This window comes from Hyla sarda, chromosome 5 (genome assembly GCF_029499605.1).
Source record: "Hyla sarda isolate aHylSar1 chromosome 5, aHylSar1.hap1, whole genome shotgun sequence".
Taxonomy (NCBI): Eukaryota; Metazoa; Chordata; class Amphibia; order Anura; family Hylidae; genus Hyla; species Hyla sarda.
This window is the reverse complement of record NC_079193.1, coordinates 134,849,924-134,874,863: the sequence shown is the minus strand read 5'-3', so window position 1 is coordinate 134,874,863 and position 24,940 is coordinate 134,849,924. Positions and strand designations below refer to the sequence as shown.

Sequence of the window (24,940 nt, the reverse complement as noted above, 5' to 3'; positions counted from 1 at the left end):
ATGCCCAAACAGCTGTCTGGGCATGCTGGGAGTTGTAGTTTTGCAACATCTGGAGGGCTACAGTTAGAGACCACTGTATGGTTGCTAGGCAACTCACCGGCTTCTGTCGGATCCAGCCGCACGTCATCGCCGCCCGCCGATCTCCGTCGCCCGCAGCCTCCGTCGCCCGCCCGGATCGGTAAGTGGATCTTCGGCGCCGGTCCCCGTCGTTTCCCCCGTCCTGCCCCGCCTATTCTGGGAGGGCAGGACGGGGAAAACAAAAGTAAACCCCCCCGCCCCCGATCTGCTATTGGTGGTCGCGTCTAGACCACCAATAGCAGGGATAGGAGGGGTGGCACCCGTGCCACCTCACTCCTATCGCTACAGGGGGATCGTGGGTGTCTTAGACACCCGCGATCCCCCTTACATTCCGGGTCACTATAGACCCGTAATGACCCGGAATCGCGCAAATCGCAAGTGTGAATTCACTTGCGATTTGTCGCGATCGCCGACATGGGGGGGTCTAATGACCCCCCCTGGGCATTTGCACGGGATGCCTGCTGAATGATTTCAGCAGCCATCCCGCTTCGATCCCCGCACGGCAGGGACCGGAACTGCCCATGACGTAACTGTACGTCATGGGTCCTTAAGACCCAGGGTGTCGGGACGTACCGTTACGTCATGGGTCCTGAACGGGTTAATGTTCTGGCACCATTTGATTTGGAGAAAAAAAAATACCCATTTAAATACCAGCATTCTGGACAAGTTGGAAAAAAAATTGTATCCCGGACTTCCGTTTAAAGGTTGGCTTTACATGCAGCATTTTGCAAAAACAGCTTTTGGATTTTAGTTTTCTTGTATACACACAGCTTTTTTTATTTTTTTTCTAGCCATGAAAAATTATCCATTTTTGTAAAAAGCTATTTACAAAATTGAGTAATATATATATATATATATATATATATATATATATGCCTTTTGGAAATTTTGTTTGTTTTTAATTTAACAGCTGTTGAAATAATGGCCAATTTTTCACCTCCTGTATGCACTAAAAGATGATTTTTCATTGACAGCAATGAAATACATTGTCTGGTAAAATGTATTATTTTCCTATTTTCACCAGCCTGCCTAATAAAATAACAAACACTTTAACTCACCTTTCTCCGCTGCTTCATTGCTCCAATATTGAGGCACCCCGCCCATGGCTGGTGACTCTGCAAAGCATTATGTCTACAGCTGGGGAACTGACCGTGCTGCTCCGCAATCACTGACCAAGACCATCCGAAGACAGGGCATACTGAGTTAAAATGTTTGTTATTTTATTAGGCAAGCTGGAAGCAATAGGAAAATAAGGTTTCATCGGACAACTCCTTTAATATAGTCTGCTGATTTTTACAGCAGTTTTAGGAGGGTTCTACTGTTGAAAAAAAGTCAATTTTACTCAGTTGCATGTGTTACGGGTCAATGACTTCTTTTAAGATGCAGCAAGCTCTAGATATGGCATTTTTTCTAGTGTTTCTCTCATAGGGTTCTATATATGGCTTGAAAAATGCTGAAGCAATACATGTAATTTTTTACATGATTTGTTCCAAAATAAAAAGTGGGCAAAAAATTATTGTCAAAAACATTATGAAAAATGCTTGAAATTGTGTTATTCTACATTTGCTGCCACATTTAAATGTAAATTCAGAAGTGATATACATTGTAGATTCTACAAAGTAACATTTTATTTTTGAAGTACACACTTTCCTTTCATGTGGATCTTAGCTTGTCAGTCACTATTCTGTAATATTTATTCAAATAAAAATAAATGTGCTCCTAAAATGTCAGCAGCTTATTAAAGTCTATTCTACTGACACTAGTCAAATATAAAAGCTATGATGTGGGGATGAAGTAAAGTACATTAGGTCCCGCAGACTTCCTGTGTAATAACAAGTAGCATTAAGCTGGGTATATTTACACTGCTTAAGGCCATAAGAGGCGTGAGAGATTGCTTTGGTTTTATTTCCTGAAAGGGCAGCTGCCCCATGCGTCCTCCATCTAGCTGCAGGGCACTTGTTGAGGGAATTGGTCTTTGTACAGATACTCTGATAAGAGATGGAACATGACAGCTCATACTGACTGCAGAATGTCAGGGAAGTCACATTAGAAATGAGATGCTTGTAAGGGTCGAGTCCCATAATCCTATACCAGTGACACATGAGCAAAATATTTAGTGGTGCTTACAAATAGAAGAAAACAAAAAGGTTTGCAGATAGGTTTATACATTTTTTTTTCTGAATGTTTTTTTTGTCAACAATCCATATGATTTGCTTTATACTGCTCCATATACAGCTGGTTACACACACAGCAATCATTTTTTGATGGCCTTTTCACATCATTTTTGTGATCTTTTTTCTTTTTTAGGCTGATGTTACATTAAAATCTTTGATTTGAAGGTGTTGAAGGTGCTCTTAGGCTAGGTTCAGACTACGGAATCTCCGGGCAGAAAATTTCCGCCCGGAGATTCCGAGTTCCGCCTGCGCCGACTGAATTAGTCAGCGCTAGGACCACGCGGACACTGCAGTCTCCTATAGACTGCTATGTGTTCCGCTAGGATTTCCGCCTGAAGAAAGAGCAACCCCTTTCTTCAGGCGGAAATTTTCTAGAGGATTTTTCATCCGGATTTTCCGCTTCACAAATTCCGAAGTGTGAATTTGTGAACGGAAAACCATTCACTACACTATGCATTATAGTAAGCGGAATTTCTGCCAGAAATTTCAAAGCAAAAATTCCGGCGGAAATTCCGTAGTCTGAACCACTCCTTATAGTATATATTCACACCCCCCCCAATTCGCAGTTGTGGATCCATAGTTGCAGATTTTACAAAGCAGTCAGAAGTACATAATAATTGCCTTGTAAAATTCACAGATGCGGATCCCCAATTGCGTGTTTTACAAATACAATTCCGCAACTGCAGATTTTACTCATTCAAATCCGCAGCGGATCCCGTATGTGTGTGTGAATGGAGCCCTAAGGTGTGCCTCCAGATGTGCCTGCTCGGAGCAGCAATCTGCCACTATGAGCAGACACACTGTTGCGATGTACAAGTTGCCGCACGCATGAGTGGCGTACTCACACACATCACGGCCATTTTCCCTGCTCCCTGAGCTATGCTGAGAGCAGCCATGATGTGTTCGGGTATACTGCCCATTCGTGCGGCGATTCTCACATCGCAGTGTGCAATCTGCCACTACGAGCAGACACTTCTGAGGCACACTTGTAGGGGTCCATCGTCGGCAGATCCGCAGCGTAAAATACGTTCCCACGTCCATATTTTTGCTGCAGATGTGCTGCTGCAGATTTTGGTACCAATTGACTTCAAAGAGTAGCAAATGTTGCTACAGCAGATCTGCCTCAGAAAATACCCATTTGTGAATGCACCCTTAAAGTGGTACTCCGGTGAAAACCTTTTTTCTTTTAAATCAACTGGTGGCAGAAAGTTAAACATATTTGTAAATTACTTCTATTAAAAAATCTTAATCCTTCCAGTACTTATTAGCTGCTGAATGCTACAGAGGAAATTCCTTTCTTTTTGGAACACTGATGACATCACGAACACAGTGCTCTCTGCTGACATATCTGTCCATTTTAGCAACCATGCATAGCAGATGCATAGCAGATGTATGCTAAGGGTAGCATGGTGGCTCAGTGGTTAGCACTGCTGCCTTGCAGTGCTGGGGACTTGGGTTCAAATCCCACTAAGGACAACAATAAATAAAGTGTTATTATTATTATAATAACGTCAGCAGAGAGAACTGTGGTTGTGATGTCATCAGAGAGCATTCCAAAAAGAAAAGAATTTCCTCTGTAGTATTCAGCAGCTAATAAGTACAGGAAGGATTAAGATTTTTTAATAGAAGTAATTTACAAATATGTTTAACTTTCTGCCACCAGTTGATTTAAAAGAAAAAAGGTTTTCCCCGGAGTACCCCTTTAAAGGGGTTTTCAGGTTTAAAATAACTAGCTGAAAATATTTTTTTCCACTTGCGTAGGCTGGGTTCACATCACAATTTGACCCTTCGATGCACAGATACAATTTCGGAAGCTATTAACTATTAACCCATTAACTTCTATGGGGCTGTGGACCAGATTGCAATCAGCTAGTGACTATGATCGGGTTATTTTCTCAGGGAATCTGATTTTTGACACGGACTGAAAATCGTGGCAGACCACGATTTTCAGTCTGTGTCAAAAATCGGAAAAAATGACTGAGAAAATGACCTGATAGTAGTCACATATCTGCGCATCAAAGGCTCAAATGATGTGAACCCAGCCTTACTGGAACCTCTCTGACCCAAAACAACCAGTAGATAGGACTGCAACACCAGCAATAGAGCATGCCCGTCGTATTTTATCACCATATACATGTGAATTAAGATCAGCAGTTAGTAATTAATAGCTATTTGAAGGAAATTTCTCAATAAAAAGGTTTACTTTTCCCAATTAACCCACGTGTGTGTTTGTTTTTTAATTGAAAAACTAAGGCTCACTCATCTGTAGAAAGAGCTGGACTGATCAGTGGGGTGAGAATGAAGAAGATTCCGTCAGATGAGAACTTTGCCATTCGTGGACAGGCTCTCAAGAAGGCTTTAGAGGAAGACAGAGCAGAAGGCCTCATCCCAGTATTTGTAAGTGTAATTCTTATTTTATCCCATCCAATCCATCCTTATGTGGAAAACATAGGGTTATCAATTTCAATCTTCCCAGACACACATTAGCAACAGAATAGGTTACTGACTTTCTACATATCACCTCTCCAGAAAGTCAGTTGTCAAGTTACCAAGTGTTAGCCCACACACTCCTACTGTATTTCAACTGATAGACTATTGCAGTAATTATGTTCCAAACTGTGCATGGAAGTAACATCAGTACAAGAAGTTTTTTTTTTTGGGAGTTTCATGGATGGGTGCAAAACTTACGGAATGCCTGTGGATGGCTGGAGTGGCATGAAGTATACAGTCACTGACTCTAGAGAAGTGGAAGAAATATTCTGAAGTGATTATTGGGCTATGTTCACACAAAGTTTTTGGCCTGTTTTTTGGTGTAAAAAAATGCATTTAATATGCTCCCATTGTTTTCAATGGGAATAGGCTCATCAGTTCACAAGTATATGCCATGTGTATGAAGATGGAGATGTAGAGTGTTAATAAATGTTCAATAAAATGGCATCAAAATTATTGTACATTAATTTTGCTTATATTGTTTTTAGATGGATGTAACAAGTACCTGAACGTGTGAAATTATCCTTAGCCAAATGGCACAATATTTTGTTAATCAAAATTCACTAATAAAAACTGTAGCAAAAGCTTTAACATCATCCCAAACAGTATCATTAAGAAGAAGCATATCTCCATTTTTTTTTGTCTTTAGAAAGCCTCCATCCACCATTATAACTGATTGGCGCCACCAGCTCTCGCTGTGGAGGTGCTGTTTGGGACCCCCAAAGTTGCAGCTGCTGTCACTTGGACATAATTGATATTGATCACGGCATTTAAAGGGTTAAATAATGGACATCTGCATGGTCACTGATGTCAATAATTTTCAATGAGTGCCGGTGTAATGAAGAAAACTGTGTCCCTGTAGTGGAATGTGACCCTCTGCACAGGGACACTGTTTTCTGCTTAACAGCTGGCTCCCTCTCACTCTTTAACCCTAATTCCTAACCCTAATACTAACCCTTACCTCTAACCCTAACCCCTAACACTAATCCTAACCCTTAACAGCGATCAGCTCTGAGAAGGGCTGAGAGCACTGAGCTGAGGTCACATTCGGCTACAGGTCACAGTTTTTTTTCTTTGTATCACCGACTGCTGATAGCATCCAACACTCAGCAGCTATAAAGCAAGCTCATTTGAATGCTCAAGTCCCAACAACCACGGAGGCCTAGCACAGCTCTTGGACACCGATCTGCTTTAAATAGTAGAATTGCGATTTAAAGGCAGCTGCCAGCTTTGACAGCAGCTTCTAAATTGTTATCAGCCGGCAGCAGAAATGGCTCCATACCAGTTATTAGCCCTTTTCATACCTTAAATGGGCACTGTCACCAACTTTATTTTTTGATATGTTGTAGTACTTATGTACTACAACATATCTCTAATATACTTTTATTATAATTTTTTTCATTAAAAAGGTTTAATTTACATTTAAAAACCGGCCACTGAAAAAGGACTGAATTTGGAGTGGCAATCAGTCCTTTTTCAGTTAGGCTGCCCTCGCTCCCTGCCTGTCAATCAGACAGGCGGGAGCGAGCGCATTGGCTCCCCGGCCACTGGCTGGGAGGCCATTCCTCCCGCACATCGCCGCCACTGCCTCGTTGCCGCCGCTGTCCCTGCACGCCCGCTGCCGGACTCTGCAGTAACTGCAAGTGTAATGAGGGAGCGGGGTATGTGGGGCGGGGGGGGGGGGGTTGAGGAGGGAACGGGCTAGTGCCGTAGTGGGGGGGGGGGGGGGAACGGGCTAGCAAAAAAAAAAAAAAAATAGGATGGTGTGAGCTACCCTTTAACAACTCCATTAAATAAATAATTAAATAAATATTTGGGGTTTTTGTTTGTTTTGGTGTAGGTACACTCAATATTTTCTGCAGCAGACCTGCAGAATGTGAAAATACCCTACACTGACATGGAAGTGTACTAGGAGGTGTCTAAGGTACTAGGAGAAGTCTTAAGCAAGTACACTAGTAGGAATTGAAGTATGAGACAGGGACACAGGGGTAGTGGGCAGATCCCAGAGTGAAGACCAGACATGCTGGGAGCAGAGGCAGGAAAAGGATGTGCAGCATTTAAAAACACGGGTCAGGACTGCTGAGAGTGGTAACATCCCAGGAAAAGGAGAAAATCTGAAAGATGTACATGCAGGAATTTTGTGTCGGCATCTGCTATATAGCTGGATGTTTGTGTACTTTAAGTTCTGCATCTCCAGTTTCGGAAACCTCCGGCTCTCCGGGACTGGGGACATGACGTCACGCCAAGCCCCCTCCATTCATGTCTATGGGAGGGGGCGTGACGAGCATCACGCCCCCTCCCATAGACATGAATGGATGGGTCATGGAGTGACGTCACGTCCCAAGTCCCGGAAACCCGGAGGTTTCCGAAACTGGAGATGCAGCCCCCGCATAAAATGCGGGTGCTGCAGGGAGATCGCGGGGGGGGGGGGGGGGGGGGGGGGGGGGCGTAGGTCTCAGCAGCGGATAAAATGTTTTTGTCCGGAATACCCCTTTAAAATGTTTGTGTTTCCCTGACTCCCACTATGGATGTGTTACCCAAATTACTGTACACAAACATAAAATATACTGAATACAAAACCTTTCGTCACTCAATGAAATCTTACCTTAATATACATGTCATTTGGTATTTTTGCAGGCATGTGCCACCTTGGGAACAACATCATCATGTTCTTTTGACAACTTAATGGAACTGGGGCCTATTTGTAAGTATCAACACAATATTATTACTGTAGTTTGTGTTTTTATGATTAAATAGATCACTTTTGTATCAAGGATGTATGGCAAATTGGACAAATGGTTACTGTTTACCTGGAATGGAACACTTTGTACTAAAACCTTTTCTGTGGATGCAAATGTATAACCCAGGAGGTGCTGTTGGCAAGGCTCCTGCCCTAGGCACTTAGACTGCATACACCCCATAAGGGTGATTCCACAAGCGTCAGAATTTTTTTTAATGCAGATCTGTCACAAATATATGGCAAAAACCATAAAAGTTAAATGTGGATTTTGGTAGAGATTCACCATGAATGCCCAGAAAGTGGTGAAATACATATCAAACCTACAACTTAATCAGCAAGCCGTGGCTGCAAGGAAATTTTGCAGTAGTTCTGACCCATACCGATATCACCAGGCCACATGGAGCTGGATCTTCATTATATCTATCAATACTGCTTGCCCTATCGATACTGCTTGCCCTAGGCACCATTTGTGTGTATAATTTCAGAATTCTAATTTTATCATTTGGTTATTTTTGTGCAAGACATTATTACATAGGGGGAGATAAATCAAAACCTGTGCAGAGGAAGAGTGGTGCAGTTGCCCATAGCAACCAATCAGATTGCTTCTTTCATTTTTATGAATCCAGTATATACTTCTTCAATGTTGGACTATATGACTGTGTGGACAGTATAACAACATTGTAACGATGATAACTACATTGTAACATTTAGGAGAGCGGTCCATGCAGGAGTCGAATTGAACACTGCACCATAAGTCCAATTTGATGGCATTTGGTCACAGTCTGACTGCAGATCTATTGACCCAAACTGACAGCATCATAGATGACTATGATACTGTCTATTCTGGTTAGGAGACCTGCTGTCAGTCTAGGATGTAGTATGCTCATCTGAAATTGACCTGAGGAATAATTTCACAGCAAATTGGATCAAGAAACAAAAAAAAATTATTCAGAAAAAAAATTAGCACTAAATCAGGTGGATTTTGGTGCATGTTTCTATCTGCAGATTCAAACAGCAGATCATCAAAAAATATACAAAAATAATACTTCCCTAATACACTTTATCATTTAAATTACCAGCTCTTATTTGGCAAGATATAGGATGAATTGAACATCTTGACGTCTTGCACACGTCTTACATGAAATTGCCTCCCCCCAGTGAAACATTCTGTTTTGCTACGGAACAACACTATGGTTGCGTGAAAGGAGGTTCGGAAACTGTACCACCTCCTCTTTCTTAGTATCCAAACATCTTTCTCTTCAGGGACATACAAAACTGCCCCAGGAGGACTCTTCCCAGCTACTGGCCATATGGGCAAATAGAGGCCAACGGACAGCGAGGGATCTCATGGACTCATGGTCAAGATATCTATGTAGAGAAATGGATCACCTGACCTGCCGGGGGAGCAGACAGCAATGTTGCCCGCTTCCCTAGCTAATAACAATTGCAGCAGATCTCGGGACTGAGACCTGGTGCAATTAACAACTTTCGGCACGTGAAAAGTTGATATTAAAGGGGTACTCCACTGTAAACATCTTATCCCCCATCCAAAGTATAGGGTATACGTTAGTGACGTTAGATCGCAGGGGTCCCGGCGCTAGGGACCCCCACGATCTCCGCTGCGGCACCCCTGTCATTCAGTGTACAGAGCAAACTCTGCTCCATACCCGATGACTGGCAATGCCGGCCATCAAGCCCCCCGTCATTCACATCTATGGGAGGAGGCATGACGGCTATGTACTAGCCATCACGCCCGCTCCCATAGACAGGAATGGAGCGGGCACAGTGTGACATCATGAACGTAGAAGCTGCAAGCCCAGAGATCCCAGCCAAGCGGCGGTACTCCAGCGATCTAACATCTTATCCCTTTTGCAAGTCTAAGTGGAGACTAAATTAACTGTTTGACTTGCGGCAGGGAACAGAACAGAGCCACCTAGTGACCGTTTTTTCAATCACATTTAAAACATATAAAGGTTGAGAATTTTAACAGCAAGTAAATAGCAAAGTGTCTTATAATTACAAAAGGAACAATACATACATTACATAGTTACATAGTTAGTATGGTTGAAAAAAGACATACGTCCATCAAGTCCAACCAGGGAATTGAAGTGAAGGGTGTAAGGGGATAAGGGGAAGGGATGTAGTTTTATAATTCTGCATAAGCATTAATGTTATTTTGTTCTAGGAATGTATCTAACCCTGTTTTAAAGCTGTTAATTGTTCCTGCTGTGACCAGTTCCTGAGGTAGACCGATCCATAAATTCACAGTTCTCATGGTAAAGAAGGCGTGTCGCCCCTTTAGACTAAACCTTTTCTTCTCCAGACGTAGGGAGTGCCCCCTCGTCCTTTGGGGGGGTTTAACCTGGAACAGTATTTCTCCATATTTTTTGTATGGGCCATTTATATACTTATATACGTTTATCATATCCCCCCTTAAACGTCTCTTCTCAAGACTAAACAATTGTAACTTTAATCGCTCCTCATAGCTAAGATGTTCCATGCCCCATATTAGTTTAGTCGCGCGTCTCTGCACCCTTTCCAACTCCGCAGTGTCCCTTTTATGAACAGGCGACCAAAACTGAACAGCATATTCCAGGTGAGGCCGTACCAATGCGTTATAAAGGGGGAGTATTATGTCCCTGTCCCTCGAGTCCATGCCTCTTTTTATACATGACAATATCCTGCCGGGCAGGAAGTAGCAGCCTGACATTGCATGCTATTATGTAGTCTGTGATCTACAAGTACACCCAGATCCTTCTCTAGCAGTGACTCTGCTAGTTTAATCCCCCCTAAGAAATACGACGCATGCAGGTTATTAGTACCCAGATGCATAACTTTACATTTATCCACATTGAACCTCATTTGCCAAGTGGATGCCCAGACACTTAGTCTATCCAAGTCATCTTGTAACTTATGCACATCCTCTATAGCCTGTACCGTGCTACAAAGCTTGGTGTCATCTGCAAAGATAGAAACAGAGCTGTTAATACCATCCTCTATATCATTGATAAATAAATTAAACAGCAGCGGGCCCAGTACTGAACCTTGGGGTACACCACTAATTACCGGGGACCAATCAGAGTACGAATCATTGACCACCACTCTCTGGGTACGATCCATGAGCCAGTGTTCAATCCAGTTACAAACTAAAGTTTCCAAGCCCAAGGACCTTAACTAACCTGTCAGACGTCAGTGCAAACTCCTAGCCGGAAACTCACCATAAACCCCCGCCAGTGCGAATGTACCCTAAAATCACTACACTAACACAAAATAAAGGGTAAAACACTACATATACACCCCCCTACACTGCCCCCCCCCCCCCCCGATAAAAGTGAAAAACTTATCGTGCGGCAGTGTTTCCAAAACGCAGCCTCCAGCGGTTGCAAAGGAACAACTCCCAGTATTTCCGGACAGCCACTGACTGTCCAGGCATGCTGGGAGTTTATCAACAGCTGGAGGCACCCTGTTTGGGAATCACTCACGTAGAATACTCCTATGTCCACCCCTATGTAATCCCTAATATAGTCCTCAAATGCGCATGGTGCTCTCTCACTTTGAAGCCTTGTCAGATTTCAAGGAAACAGTTTAGCCACATATGGAGTATTTTTGTACTCGGGAACAATTGAGTTACAAATTTTGGGGGGCTTTTTCTCCTTTTACCCCTTATGAAAAGGAAAAGTTGGGGTCTAAAACATTTTACACTAACATGCTGGTGTTGCCCCACACTTTTTATTTTCACAAGAGGTAAAAGGAAAAAAAGACCCCCAAAATTTGTGACGCAATTTCTCCTGAGTACGGAAATACCCCATATGTGGGCGTAAAATGCTCTGCGGACGCACACCAAGGCTCAGGAGTGAGAGCGCAACATGTACATTTGAGGCCTAAATTGGTGATTTGCAGAGGTGTGGCTGATTTTTCAGCAGTTCTGACACAAACGCAAAAAAAAGAAATACAGTGGGCATCAAAAGTTTGGGCACCCCAGGTAAAATTTTGTATTAACCCCTTAAGGACTCAGGGTTTTTCCGTTTTTGCACTTTCGTTTTTTCCTCCTTACCTTTTAAAAATCATAACCCTTTAAATTTTCCACCTAAAAATCCATATTATGGCTTATTTTTTGCGTCGCCAATTCTACTTTGCAGTGACATTAGTCATTTTACCCAAAAATGCACAGCGAAACGGAAAAAAAAATCATTGTGCGACAAAATCGAAAAAAAAACGCCATTTTGTAACTTTTGGGGGCTTTCGTTTCTACGCAGTGCATATTTCGGTAAAAATTACACCTTATCATTATTCTGTAGGTCCATACGGTTAAAATGATACCCTACTTATATAGGTTTGATTTTGTCACACTTCTGGAAAAAATCATAACTACATGCAGGAAAATTTATACGTTTAAAAATGTCATCTTCTGACCCCTATAACTTTTTTATTTTTCCACATTCAGGGCGGTATGAGGACTCATTTTTTGCGCCGTGATCTGAAGTTTTTATCGGTATGATTTTTGTTTTGATCGGACTTTTTGATCACTTTTTATTCATTTTTTAATGATATAAAAAGTGACCAAAATACGCTTTTTTGGACTTTGGAATTTTTTTGCGCGTACGCCATTGACCGTACGGCTTAATTAATGATATATTTTTATAGTTCGGACATTTACGCACGCAGCGATACCACATATGTTTATTTTTTATTTTTTTTACACTGTTTTATTTTTTTTATGGGAAAAGGGGGGTGATTCAAACTTTTATTAGGGAAGGGGTTAAATGACCTTTATTAACACTTTTTTTTTACATTTTTTTTGCAGTGTTATAGGTCCCATAGGGACCTATAACACTGCACACACTGATCTCTAATGCTGATCACTGGCGTGCATTAACACGCCTGTGATCAGCATTATCGGCGCTTGACTGCTCCTGCCTGGATCTCAGGCACGGAGCAGTCATTCGTCGATCGGACACCGGGGAGGCAGGTAAGAGCCCTCCCGGTGTCCGATCAGCTGTTCGGGACGCCGCGATTTCACCGCGGCGGTCCCGAACAGCCCGACTGAGCAGCCGGGTCACTTTCACTTTCACTTTAGAAGCGGCGGTCAGCTTTGACCGCCGCTTCTAAAGGGTTAATACCGCATATCGCCGCGATCGGCGATGTGTGGTATTAGCCGCGGGTCCCGGCCGTTGATTAGCGCCGGGACCGACGCGATATGATGCGTCGTTAAGGGGTTAATGTGCATAAAGAAGCCAAAGAAAGATGGAAAAATCTCCAAAAGGCATCAAATTACAGGTTAAACATTCTTATAATATGTCAACAAAAGTTAGATTTTATTTCCATCATATACACTTTCAAAATAACAGAAAACAAAAAATGGCATCTGCAAAAGTTTTGGCACCCTGCAGAGGTAATATCTTGGTTGTGACATGCCCCCCAAAAACAATTTCAGAAAAACTCACTCTCCAAAATCCCATTGTCGCTCCTTCCCTTTTGAGCCCTCTAGTGCACCCACAGAGCACTTGACATACGCATATGAGGTATTTCCTTACTCGAGAGGGAAATTGGGTTATACATTTTAGGAAGATTTCTCTCTATTTACCCCTTGTAATAATTCAAAAACTGGGTCTACAAGAACATGCAAGTGTAAAATCAGCAAGTGTGAAACACCTAAAGGGTTAACACACTTACTGAATGTAATTTTGAATACTTTGAGAGGTGCAGTTTTTATAATGGGGTCATTTATGGGGTATTTCTCATATGAAGGCCCTTCAAATTCACTTCAAAACTGAACTGGTCCCTGAAAAATTCAGATTTTTAAAGTTTTGTGATAAATTGGAAAATTGCTGCTGAACTTTGAAGCCCTCTGATGTCTTCCAAAAGTAAAAACATCTCAACTTTATGATGGAAACATAAAGTAGACATATTGTTTATGTGAATCAATATATCATTTATTTGGGATGTCCATTTTCCTTATAAGCAGAGAGTTTTAAAGTAAAAAAAAAAGCTAAATCTTCAAATTTTTCATGAAATTTTCGAAATTTTTCACTAAAAAAGGATGGAAGTATCGACAAAAATTTACCCCTAACATGAAGTAGAATATGTCACGAAAAAACAGTCTCGGAATCAGAATGAAAAGTAAAAGCATCCCAGAGTTATTAATGCTTAAAGTGACTGTGATCAGATTTGCAAAAAAGGGCTGCGTCCTTAAGGTGAAAATGAGCTGCGTCCTTAAGGGGTTAAAGGGGTGCTCTGGTGGAAAACATTTTTTTTTTCAACTGTTGCCAGAAAGTTAAACAGATTTGTAAATTACTTATATTTAAAAATCTTAACCTTTCCAGTACAATATTAAGTACTGGAAGGGTTAAGATTTTTTAATAGAAGTAATATACAAATCTGTTTAACTTTCTGGAGCAAGTTGATATGAAAATATTGTTTTCCATCAGGGTGCCCCTTTAAGTATACTCTATCCTTTTATATTTTTGACAATCAGCTATTTGAATCCACAGGGGGAAATCCCACATTAAAGGGGTATTCCAGGTAAAAACTTTCTTTTATATATCAACTGGCTCCGGAAAGTTAAACAGATTTGTAAATTACTTCTATTAAAAAATCTTAATCCTTCCAATAGTTATTAGCTTCTGAAGTTGAGTTGCTGTTTTCTGTCTAACTGCTTTCTGATGACTCACGTCCCGGGAGCTGTCCAGCTCCTATGGGGATATTCTCCCATCATGCAAGGGATATTCTCCCATCATGCACAGCTCCCGTGACGTGACATCATCATTGAGCAGTTAGACAGAAAACTTCAGAAGCTAATAACTATTGGAAGGATTAAGATTTTTTAATAGAAAGTAATTTACAAATCTGTTTAACTTTCCGGAGCCAGTTGATATATAAAAAAAAGTTTTTGCCTGAAATACCCCTTTAAAATCAACAGTGTTTGCTCCCTGTGGATTTTGCTGCATATATACAGATAATCTACAACAGAATATGCAACAATACATTTTATTGCAGATATGTGAGAAAAGATCCGCAACAATATTGCAATCAATACTTGGCAGACAGTGACATGCTGCAAAGGTAAAAATCTGCAATGCAAGTCCATTTTCTTGTAAAAAATTCTGTAGGATGTGGATGAAATTTCTAAACTCTCTAGTTACCTGCAACTGTATTTAACTGTATTTTGAACTTATTGGCTATGATTGAGTGACGGATGGCAGGAAATTAGAAGTTTTTTGTGATTTGCATTGGCGCACCAGTGCATGGGTGACGGATCCTGCAGCGCTCAATTTTTATTGATTTCCCCTGGCCGCATTCTTTGCCATCAGGATTACATACATATCACTTGCTGTGTTAGGCTATGTTCAGATGGTCCGATTGGAAATGCACTCCTAGTCTCATAGATGGCAATGCATTTCCGTGTGGACTCCGCAGAAAGAATAGACATGTCTATTTTTTCTGCTGCTGGAATCTGAATTTCCACACCAGAAACATCTGCTGCGGAAATTCGGCCGTGTGAACAGTGCAGCAGAATCTTACTGAAATCAATGGGACTCTGCTGCTGCGAATATCTGTGCAGAATTCTTCTGTGGAATGTCGCACAGAAATTCTGCTGTGTGCACAAAGCCTTAGTTTTAGCCTGGTATATGGCTTTGAAACTGGCTTCATTTTGGACACTATTTCAGAAACAAATTTGAACACAGCCATATACTTATAGGTTTTATCCAAATAAATTGACCTCAACATTTTATCACCTACAGGTAACAAAGAAAATATGTGGCTGCATGTTGATGCTGCATATGCAGGAAGTGCCTTTATTTGTCCAGAATTCAGATATCTTATGAAAGGTGTGGAGGTGAGTACAACTAAAAATACATTTGAAATTTAAAGGGATATTTCCTCAAACTAATGTTCTTTTGTATTATAGCATAAAGAGCACTTTCCTTCCTGTCAAAAATGGCAGAATATGCACTGGAAGCTCCCAGTGTAGCCCTTTATGTACATGGGAACATATGCATAATGAGTGAAAAATTAAAGGCCCTTATCGGACTATGCTCCAAATATATACTTTTACTATTGGACTAGACACAATAAAAAAAGCATCATGCTTTTCTTTGCTTGTCCCTTCAAAAATCGATGAATCGTACTTCAAAAAGATAGAAAACCTCTTGCAAAAAATAAGACCAGATATAATGCTTTGATGCAAACATAAAAGATGCAAAGATGAAAAATGGAGATGAGTTGTAAATACTGGGAGAAATTTACTATTCCTCATGCACTGCATTTTGTCCTGTCAGGCACTAAAGTCTGGGGCATGGCAGGTACATGTCATTCATCAGAAATTTTGACACCATACATCATACTGTTACTGACCAGATCCTGTATACTGAGACCAATATTACTTAAAATAACAAGAATAAAAGGAGGAATATTTTCCACATACATATTACCATCATACTGTTACTGATCACATCCTGTTTACTGAGATCAATTTTTCCAATAATATCAGTAAACAGGGGGGGCGGGGGATATTATCATCATACATATTACCATCATGCTGTTACTGACCAAATCCTGCATACTTAGGCCAATATTACCAATAATACCAGTATACAGGAATATTATCATCATACACACTACCATTATACTGTTACTGACCAAATCCTGTATACTAATAACAATATTACCATTAATATTAGTATACAAGGAGGAAATATTCCCGCAAACAGTGATACATCAGCTCTACACAGGCTCTGCAGTGATTACATACAGTTACTGCCAGACAATCATTTTAGGCTCCTTACTTTTCCTGCACCTCCATACAGTAATAATGGAATGGGTAGATAAGTGGGTTGGGGAAGAGAAGTAGGTTCCCTAGTTAGTCAGTAGTAGCAGCAGCTCCCTTTAGGAAGTAGTAGTAGCAGCCCCTTAGGTAGTAGCAGCAGCAGGAGTCCCCTATAGGTAGTAGTAGTAAGAGCAGTCCCCTAGCCCCCTTTAGGTACTATTAGCAGCAGTCCCCTTAAAGGGGTTCTCCGGTGCTTACACATCTTATCCCCTATCCAAAGGATAGGGGATAAGATGCCTCACCGCGGGAGTCCCGCCGCTGGGGACCCCCGCGATCATGCACGCGGCACCCCGTTTGTAATCAGTCCTCGGAGCATGTTCGCTCCGGGTCTGATTACGGGCGACTACAGGGCCGGCGGCGTGTGACGTCACGCTCCGCCCCTGTGTGATGTCACGCTCCGCCCCTCAATGCAAGCTGACGGGAGGGGGCGTGATAGCTGTCACGCCCCCTCCCATAGGCTTGCATTGAGGGGCAGAGCGTGACATCACACTGGGCGGAGGCGTGACGTCACACGCCGGCGGCCCTATAATCGCCCATAATCAGACCTGGAGCGAACACGCTCCGGGGACTGATTACAAACGGGGTGCCGCGTGCATGATCGCGGGCGTCCCCCGCGGCGGGACTCTGGCGATCAGGCATCTTATCCCCTATCCTTTGGATAGGGGATAAGATGTGTAAGCACCGGAGAACCCCTTTAAGGCACTATTAGCAGTAGCCCCCTTTAGGTAATATTAGCAGTAACCGCCTTTAGGTTTTATTAGCAGCAGCGAGTAATATTAAAAGCTCCCTTTAGGTAGTAATAGCAACAGCCCCCTTTAGGTATTATTAGCAGCAGTCCCCTTTAGGTAGTAGTAGCAGCAGCCCCTTTAGGTGGTAGAGTAGCCCCCTTTATGTAGTGCTAATAACCCCCTTTAGTTATGAATAGTAGCCCCCTTTGGATATGAACAGTAGCCCTTTAGGTAGTAAAAAAAAAAACTCACCTGGGGGGACCTGGCTCCAGAGTAGCATGGCTTCTCTGCTTCCCTTCACCTCCAGTCTGTGCTTTGGCGCATGATGAGGTCAATCATGCACCGGAACGCACAGGAAGGATGCTGGGTATGTGGTGAGGGTATGATGAGGGCAGATGTAATTACCCTAGGGGCAGATGGCATTAACCCCTTGTGTTCATGATGCCAGGGCGTGGTTTATCCTCCACCACCCGAAGGAATACCGCTGGATCCTGGGCTAGGCACGGGGGCAAATAATGACTCCGATGCCAAGTTAAGGAACAATGGCAACAAGTCAGACAGGTGTAACAGTCTATACAGCTTGGCTAGGCCCAAAGAGGTGACTAGTGACTTCAGAGACCACAGGGCTTGCTGGGACTTATAGTGGACTTGGACAATTTGATGCATGGCCACACTGACTGACAGGGGTGCAACTCCTGTACTGGGCCACCACAGGTACTCTTGTGGTTGCCTGCATATTGTGGGCAGCCAGAAGAGTGATTAAGAGGGCGAGGAGCCAATGGCTCTTCGATTTGTCAATCAGATGAGCACCGCATTTAACTATAGGCGCATCTATAAGATGCGCTTATAGTTAAATGAGGCCCTGGAAGCAGGAGACCGCTGTTTATATAGTGGTCTTCTGCTTCCATGCTGGGGCTGCGGCACGGGGAAACAGCAGGGGCCCAGGCCTCCTTGGGAGCTCAGGCCCCCTACTGGAGTACTGGCTGTATCCCCCTGACAGTGGCCCTACTATTATTGTAGGCTGCTCAAGCTAAACTTTTAAAGACATGTTCGTGTCTTTAAAAGTTTTGCCTGAAAAAGATATGTCAAGTGAATGTATGTTTTCCCAGTAAACTTACTTATGAAAAAGGCTAGCACAATTGTTGGCAAAAAGTTCACAAAACAAGCAGACATGTAAATTACTGTGTATTTTTTTTTTCTGGACAAGGACTAACTGACATGACCTTAAAAAGTACATCACACAAAAAATACACGTTACATAATGCAGTCTGCATGTTGGACAATCAGAAAATAATAGGAAAGTCTCACCACTGTTTATTTCTGTCTTCTGGAGCACCTCAACATTAAGGGCACCGTGCAGCTTTGGGACACTATGCAAATTAGAAAGTAGGCTGGTCATTTATTAAGACCCTAGCACCCCCTTAACCCCTTAAGGATGCAGACCATTTGGGCCTTAAGGACACAGACAATTCAATTTTTAAGTTTTTGTTTTTTCCTCCTCGCCTTCAAAAAGTCATAACTCTTTTATATTTTCATCCACAGACTAGTATGAGGGCTTGTTTTTTGCGCGACCAGTTGTCTGTTGTAATGACATCAGTCACTTTACCATTAAATTTATGGCCCACCCAAAAAAATACTATTTGTGTGGTGAAATTAAAAAGAAAACTGCAATTTTGCTAATTTTGGAAGGTTTTGTTTTATGGTAAAAATTACATGTGTTCTTTATTCTTTGGGTCAATATGATTAAAATGATACACATGATAACATACTTTTCTATTACTTTTGCGCTTAAAACAAATCGCAAACTTTTTAACCAAATTAGTACGTTTAAAATCCCCCTATTTTGAAGACCTATAACTTTTTAATTTTTCTGTATAAGCGGCGGTATGAGGGCTCATTTTTTGCGCTGTGATCCACACTTTTATTGATACCATATTTGCTTATATAGAACTTTTAATCCATTATTTATAAAAAATTTTGGGAATAAAATGTTATAAAAAAGCATCTATTTTGGACTTTTTTTATTTTTACGTTCACGCCGTTCAACGTACGGTATCATTAACTATTTATTTTAATAGTTCAGATATTTACGCACGTGGCAATACCAAATAAGTATATAAAATATTTTTTTAACACTTTTTGGGGGTGAAATAGGGAAAATGGGACAATTTACATTTTTATTGGGGGAGGGGGTTTTTCACAATTTTTTAACTTTCTTTTTTTTTCACTTTTATATATACACTTTAATAGTCCCCATAGGGGACTATTTATAGGAATCACTCGATTGCTAATCCTGTTCAGTGCTATCTATAGGACATAGCACTGATCAGGGTTATCGGTCATCTTCTGCTCTGGTCTGCGGGTAGGCAGATCAGAAGATGCCGGGAAGGCAGTGGAGCCAGGTGAGGGGACCTCCGTCTGCCGTGCTGGATGATTGGATCGCTGATCATCCATTTTAGTGACCATCATCATCCATTTTAGTGACCGCGTTGCTGCAGATGCCGTGATCTGTATTGTTCACGGCATCTGAGGGGTTAATGGCGGACATCCGCGGGATCATGGGTGTCCGCCATTACGGGCGGGTCCCTGGCTGCGATCAGCAGCCGGGACCTGCCACGCATGATCCGGGCATCGCTCCGATGCTCGCGGTTATGCTTAGGACGTAAATGTACATACTGGTGTGTTAGTACCCCCTCACCAGGACGTACATTTATGGTGCTCGTTGTTAAGGGGTTAAGAGTACCCAGACCCCCACACCTGCTCTTTCATTTTTTTTTCAATGTTGGTGTTGTCCATGCTGCAGAAGACTGTGCTGATAACTTATACTTCCAGGGCAAATCCATATAAACCCCATTTAGTTTCTGTTGCGGCATTTGTGTGTTTGGTAATATAAAACTTTAATATCCTGAGTAAGCTTTAGTTTGTCTGATAAGCATAGATGTTTTGTCACTGCTATCAGCAAATCCAGCAATGAAAGTAGTTCAGGCAATGAAGCAGAGATAACCTGCGTGGTGACAATATATTATCTGATTTAAAAAAATAGGGCCCATACGCTTTAGCCAGCTTCAATTTCCTGATCTTTCTTTATTTTCATTAAGTGTATTGGTTACTGAAGGAAATGAATGCACCTACTATAGGTTTTCCAGAGCATCTGTCAGCTGTGTAAAAATTCAATAGCTTCCCAGTCATCTCAAAGCTTTTAGTACTACCTGTATAGTCTCCTCCTTTGCAATGATCATTTGATGTGCTACCAAAGAAACACATAGGTATGTATTCAGTGAACTTTGTGTTTTTTTTATTAGATTGATTTTGCTATAAACATCAAATAATGTTACAATTGTTCATTTCTTTTAACTTTTGTTAACACATTTTCTTATGTTTATTGTCAATTTAGTTTGCAGACTCTTTTAACTTTAATCCTCATAAGTGGCTTCTGGTCAACTTTGACTGTTCTGCATTTTGGTAAGTTACAATAGGGTGATTTGTAAATTGGTAAAAATGTAACGCAAATCTGACAAAGATCATTAAAGTATTGTAACTTCCAATAATAATAATAATAATAATAATAATATTATATATTTATATGTTAAACATTTTGTTAGGGGGCAGCAGAGAAGGGGAAGTGTGTTATAAGGAAGCCAGACAGTGTAGTCTGAGCTCTTTCCTAGATCACAGATTAATGCAAGGGGGGAGACATTGTGTCCCTTTGCCGGGTGGGCACACAGCAGGTGGCTGCAGTGGCCCCCAAAGTCGCACCAGTGTGCATGGTGACATTGTCGTGGAAAACAAGAGGAGTGTTCATTCTTCAGGAGAGGGACTGTCAGATTAGCTGGCTGAGAAACACGAGATAAGCTAAGTGTGACAGTATATAAAGAGGTTGCAGGGTACATGTGTTTTAAACTGGCTTGGATAATCCCTCCGGTGGCATAGAAAGGGCAAGCTATTAAAGTGTAGCAAGTGCCGGGGATTTGTTTAGTTTGGTTATACCTGCAACATAATAAACCTGGAATGGAGCCAGTTCTTCACAAGGCAGCTGCTGTGGTGTTATTACTCCTGCACGAAAAAGTGTCCTGTACAAAATTAGGATGATTCCAGAGCTAATTCCCCTTGGATACCTTACTATTTATAAATGGGGGGAATTTACTAAGACTGGTGTTTCATACAGCGGTCATAAAGTGGTTGTCTGACCTGACTCTTTCAGTTTTCAAGCAGCTCCTGTCTGTCTGCAGCTACAGAAGGTGGTGGGAAAAGCTCAAAGCAGCCGAAGCGGGGAAATTACATAATTTGTGAAACTCCAATTGACTTTTATTGGGGTTACACAAACAGCGTTGCTAAGCAAGCTACACTGTTCACGTAACTCCCATCATAGGCAATGGGAGTTACGCAAATCTGCTTTGGCTGCTTCTGGCTGGCTGAAGAGCAAGGTTGGACAACCCCTTTAGGTAAATCTGGAGTAGCTTTCAACTACAGTTTACACTTTCCAGCAAAAGTAAAATGTTATAAATTTGATACACAATGGAGGCCACACCGCCTCGGTTCTAAGCCCTGCCTACTTGCCATTGTGCACAGACTTGCATAAATTTCCCCTGATATACAGTGTGTTTCAAAAAGAATGACCCAATTTCAAACGGCTATATTTGATAAAGAAAATGTAGTACACAAACAAAAAATAGCACAAATACAAAATCATGGGGGGGGGGGGGGGGGGGATTTATTAAAACTTCTGCAAAGGAAACGTTGACCAGTTGCCCACAGCAACCAATGAGATTGCTTCTTTCATTTTTTAAAAGGTCTCTAATAAATGAAAGGAGCAATTTGATTGGTTGCTACGGGCAACTGGTCAATTTTTTCCCCTGCACAGGTTTTAATAAATCTCCCCCATGGAGTTTAAGATGTTCTATGTGCCCTCCACTAGCTGTATGGATGACATCTAGGCAATAGCTGAATTCATAGCAAACTTTATGCAAGGTGTCCTGTTCAACTGAAGCTACTGCTGCTGATATCCTGTTTTTATCCTGTACATTCATGGTCAATGCTCAGAATGACATCTAGCGGCAATCATCCAAAACTTTAGGCCACGCCCATTGCAGCTAAACACCTGTAAGTTACTGAATGGTTAAGGTTTTGAAAATATTCATTTTGAAACACGCTGTATTTTATGTTACATTGCTTTCTCATTATCTTTATATTTCTAGTACATTTATTGGGACATTTGATGCCTGTTACATATTGATTATTACTATTTGTCAAGGTAGACAATGATTGGAATGTTTTATGCATGATCATTAGGTGTATAAGAATATGCATGTCATGTACCGTATATACTCAAGTATAAGCTGACCCGAATATAAGCCGAGGCCCCTAATTTCACCCCAAAAACCCAGGAAAAGTTATTGACTCGACTATAAGCCTAGGGTGGGAAATACATCATCCCCCATGTCATCATCCCCCCCGTCATCATCCAGACCCCCATCATTATCACCCCCGTCATCACCCTGTCATTTTCAACCCCGTCATCATCCCCCCGTCATCATCCAGACCCCCGTCATCATCCCCCCTCCTTCATCATCACCGCCTGTCAATCCTTTTCAGTGGTCTTCACCCTGCGGACCTCCGGATGTTGCAAAACTACAATTCCCAGCATGCCCGGACAGCCATCGGCCTTCGTCATCATCCAGACCCCCTTTAGTTTTCTACTCACCTCCCCTCGATGGGAAGGAAGGGTGAGCTGGTCTGGGCCATCTATGCTGCAGGGACCATCCGGTGGGGAGGGTTAGTCGTTCTGGGCTGTCCATCTTCACCTCTCCGGGATGGCCCCGGACTAGTGACGAATGCCTTGACGACGACGCATAGGGATGTCCGTCCCTGCGTATGAACGTCCCTGTGCGTCGTCGTCAAGGCAACGTCACTAGGCCGGGGCCGGCCCGGAGGGCCTCCTGGTGAAAATGGATAGCCTGGAATGACTAACCCTCCCCACCGGACGGTCCCTGCAGCATAGATGGCCCGGAGCAGCTCACCCTTCCTTCCCACCAAGGGGAGTTGAGTAGAAAACTAAAAGGGGGGGGGGTCTGGATGATGATGAAAGCTGCAGTGGTCTTCAACCTGTAGACGTCCAGATGTTTCAAAACTACAACTCCCAGCATACCCGGACAGCCAATTGCTGTCCGGGCATGCTGGGAGTTGTAGTTTTGCAATATCTAGAGGTCTGCAGGTTGAAGACCACTGAGAAGGGATTGACATGCGGAGAGTTCACTCGAGTACAAGCCGAGGGGGGCGTTTTCAGAACGAAAAATCGTGCTGAAAAACTCGGCTTATACTCGAGTATATACGGTATTTATTTGTTTATTGGTTTCTCTATTTTTCATTGTATCTTTGCAATGACCTCAAGACACAGTATTCTTTTCATGTGGTTTATTAGGGATGACTAATAATTTTATCAGTTTAATTGTTAATTAAAATTATTAGCTTAATTATGAATTTATTAGTATAATTAATTTTGCTTTTCTGGAAATTAAAGGGGTATTCCAGACCAAAACATTTTTTTTTTATATATCAACTGGCTCCGGAAAGTTGAACAGATTTGTAAATTACTTCTATTAAAAAATCTTAATCCTTCCAATAGTTATTAACTTCTGAAGTTCAGTTGTTGTTTTCTGTCTAACTGCTCTCTGATGACTCACGTCCCGGGAGCTGTGCAGTTCCTATGAGGATATTCTCCCATCATGCACAGCTCCCGGGACGTGACATCATCATTGAGCAGTCAGACAGAAAACTTCAGAAGCTAATAACTATTGGAAGGATTAAGATTTTTTAATAGAAGTAATTTACAAATCTGTTTAACTTTCCGGAGCCAGTTGATATATATATATATATATATATATATATATATATATAAAAAAAGGTTTTGCCTGGAATACCCCTTTAAGTGTTGACCAAATAGGGTGAATATACAGTTTTATCAGTTGGAAATTTCTATAGATCTGGGTACCAATCTGTGAGGGGATGCTATAGGCTGGGGTGGTTTCATTTCTGTTATGAGATTAAACTTTTGCTTATGTGTATAGGGGGTGACATGACATCTGATGGTTCTGTTTTTAAAGTTTCTAAGACTAAGATTCTTACAAAAATTATGGCCCTGCATTTACAGTGATTGTTACCTTCTCTGTTGAACTTCATTCTGTTCAAAAAGTAAGAAAGATGACCGCATGCAAATGCTCAGCCACAACACCCAAATGTTGGTCAAATGCTTATCATGTTGGATGATGATAAAGCTATTGATTGCATTTCCTAGACACATCTATATACATTGGCTATAAAAAGTCTACCATATCTGATGGTTTGGATTCTTTTGTATCCTTCTCCTGACTGAATCCCGCTGATGCTTAGGAACATTTATTTATGATTATAATTTGTGATTATTCATATTCAGAGTCAAATCACAGAAACACTAAAACTTAACATTTATTATACAATGTCATTACATGGAATTATATAATAAATGTTAAGTTTTACTGTTTCTGTGATTTTTCTTTACGAGTACGCTATTGGTAGTTTATGATTTATTCTCGGTGAGTTATTATTGAGTCACTTTAACATGAGTTTGAATGTGATTGATTGATTCTGAACACAGAGACATCCCCAGTTATAAAAGGGTGTGCATACTTATGCAACCAGGTTATAGTGTGTGATTTTTTTCTTTCTTCCCCCCCCTCAAAGATTTCAGTTTGTTTTCTGAAAGAATTGTTCATGTAATAGGTCACATTAATGGTGGAAAAAGTTCTGTCCGGGTCATAACCAGGAGATGCCCGCTGCCGTTTTTTTTTTAACTGTAAAATTAAGAAAAAATATCCAAACCATCAGATATGGTAGACTTTTTAAAGCCAATGTATATAGATGTGTCTAG

At 41.6% G+C, this 24,940-nt stretch overlaps 1 protein-coding gene across 6 annotated transcripts in view; it reads left to right on the top strand.

Annotated features, from left to right (window-relative positions):
• The window catches only part of DDC (dopa decarboxylase), a 216,349-nt gene that overhangs the window by 104,683 nt on the left and 86,726 nt on the right, over nt 1-24,940 (top strand). For all 6 annotated transcript variants that reach the window (XM_056520323.1, XM_056520319.1, XM_056520320.1 and 3 more), the window contains 4 exons: nt 4,506-4,649; nt 7,380-7,446; nt 15,225-15,319; nt 20,432-20,499. In XM_056520323.1, coding sequence (XP_056376298.1) covers nt 4,506-4,649; nt 7,380-7,446; nt 15,225-15,319; nt 20,432-20,499 — 374 coding nt within the window. The remainder of the gene's footprint in view (nt 1-4,505; nt 4,650-7,379; nt 7,447-15,224; nt 15,320-20,431; nt 20,500-24,940) is intronic.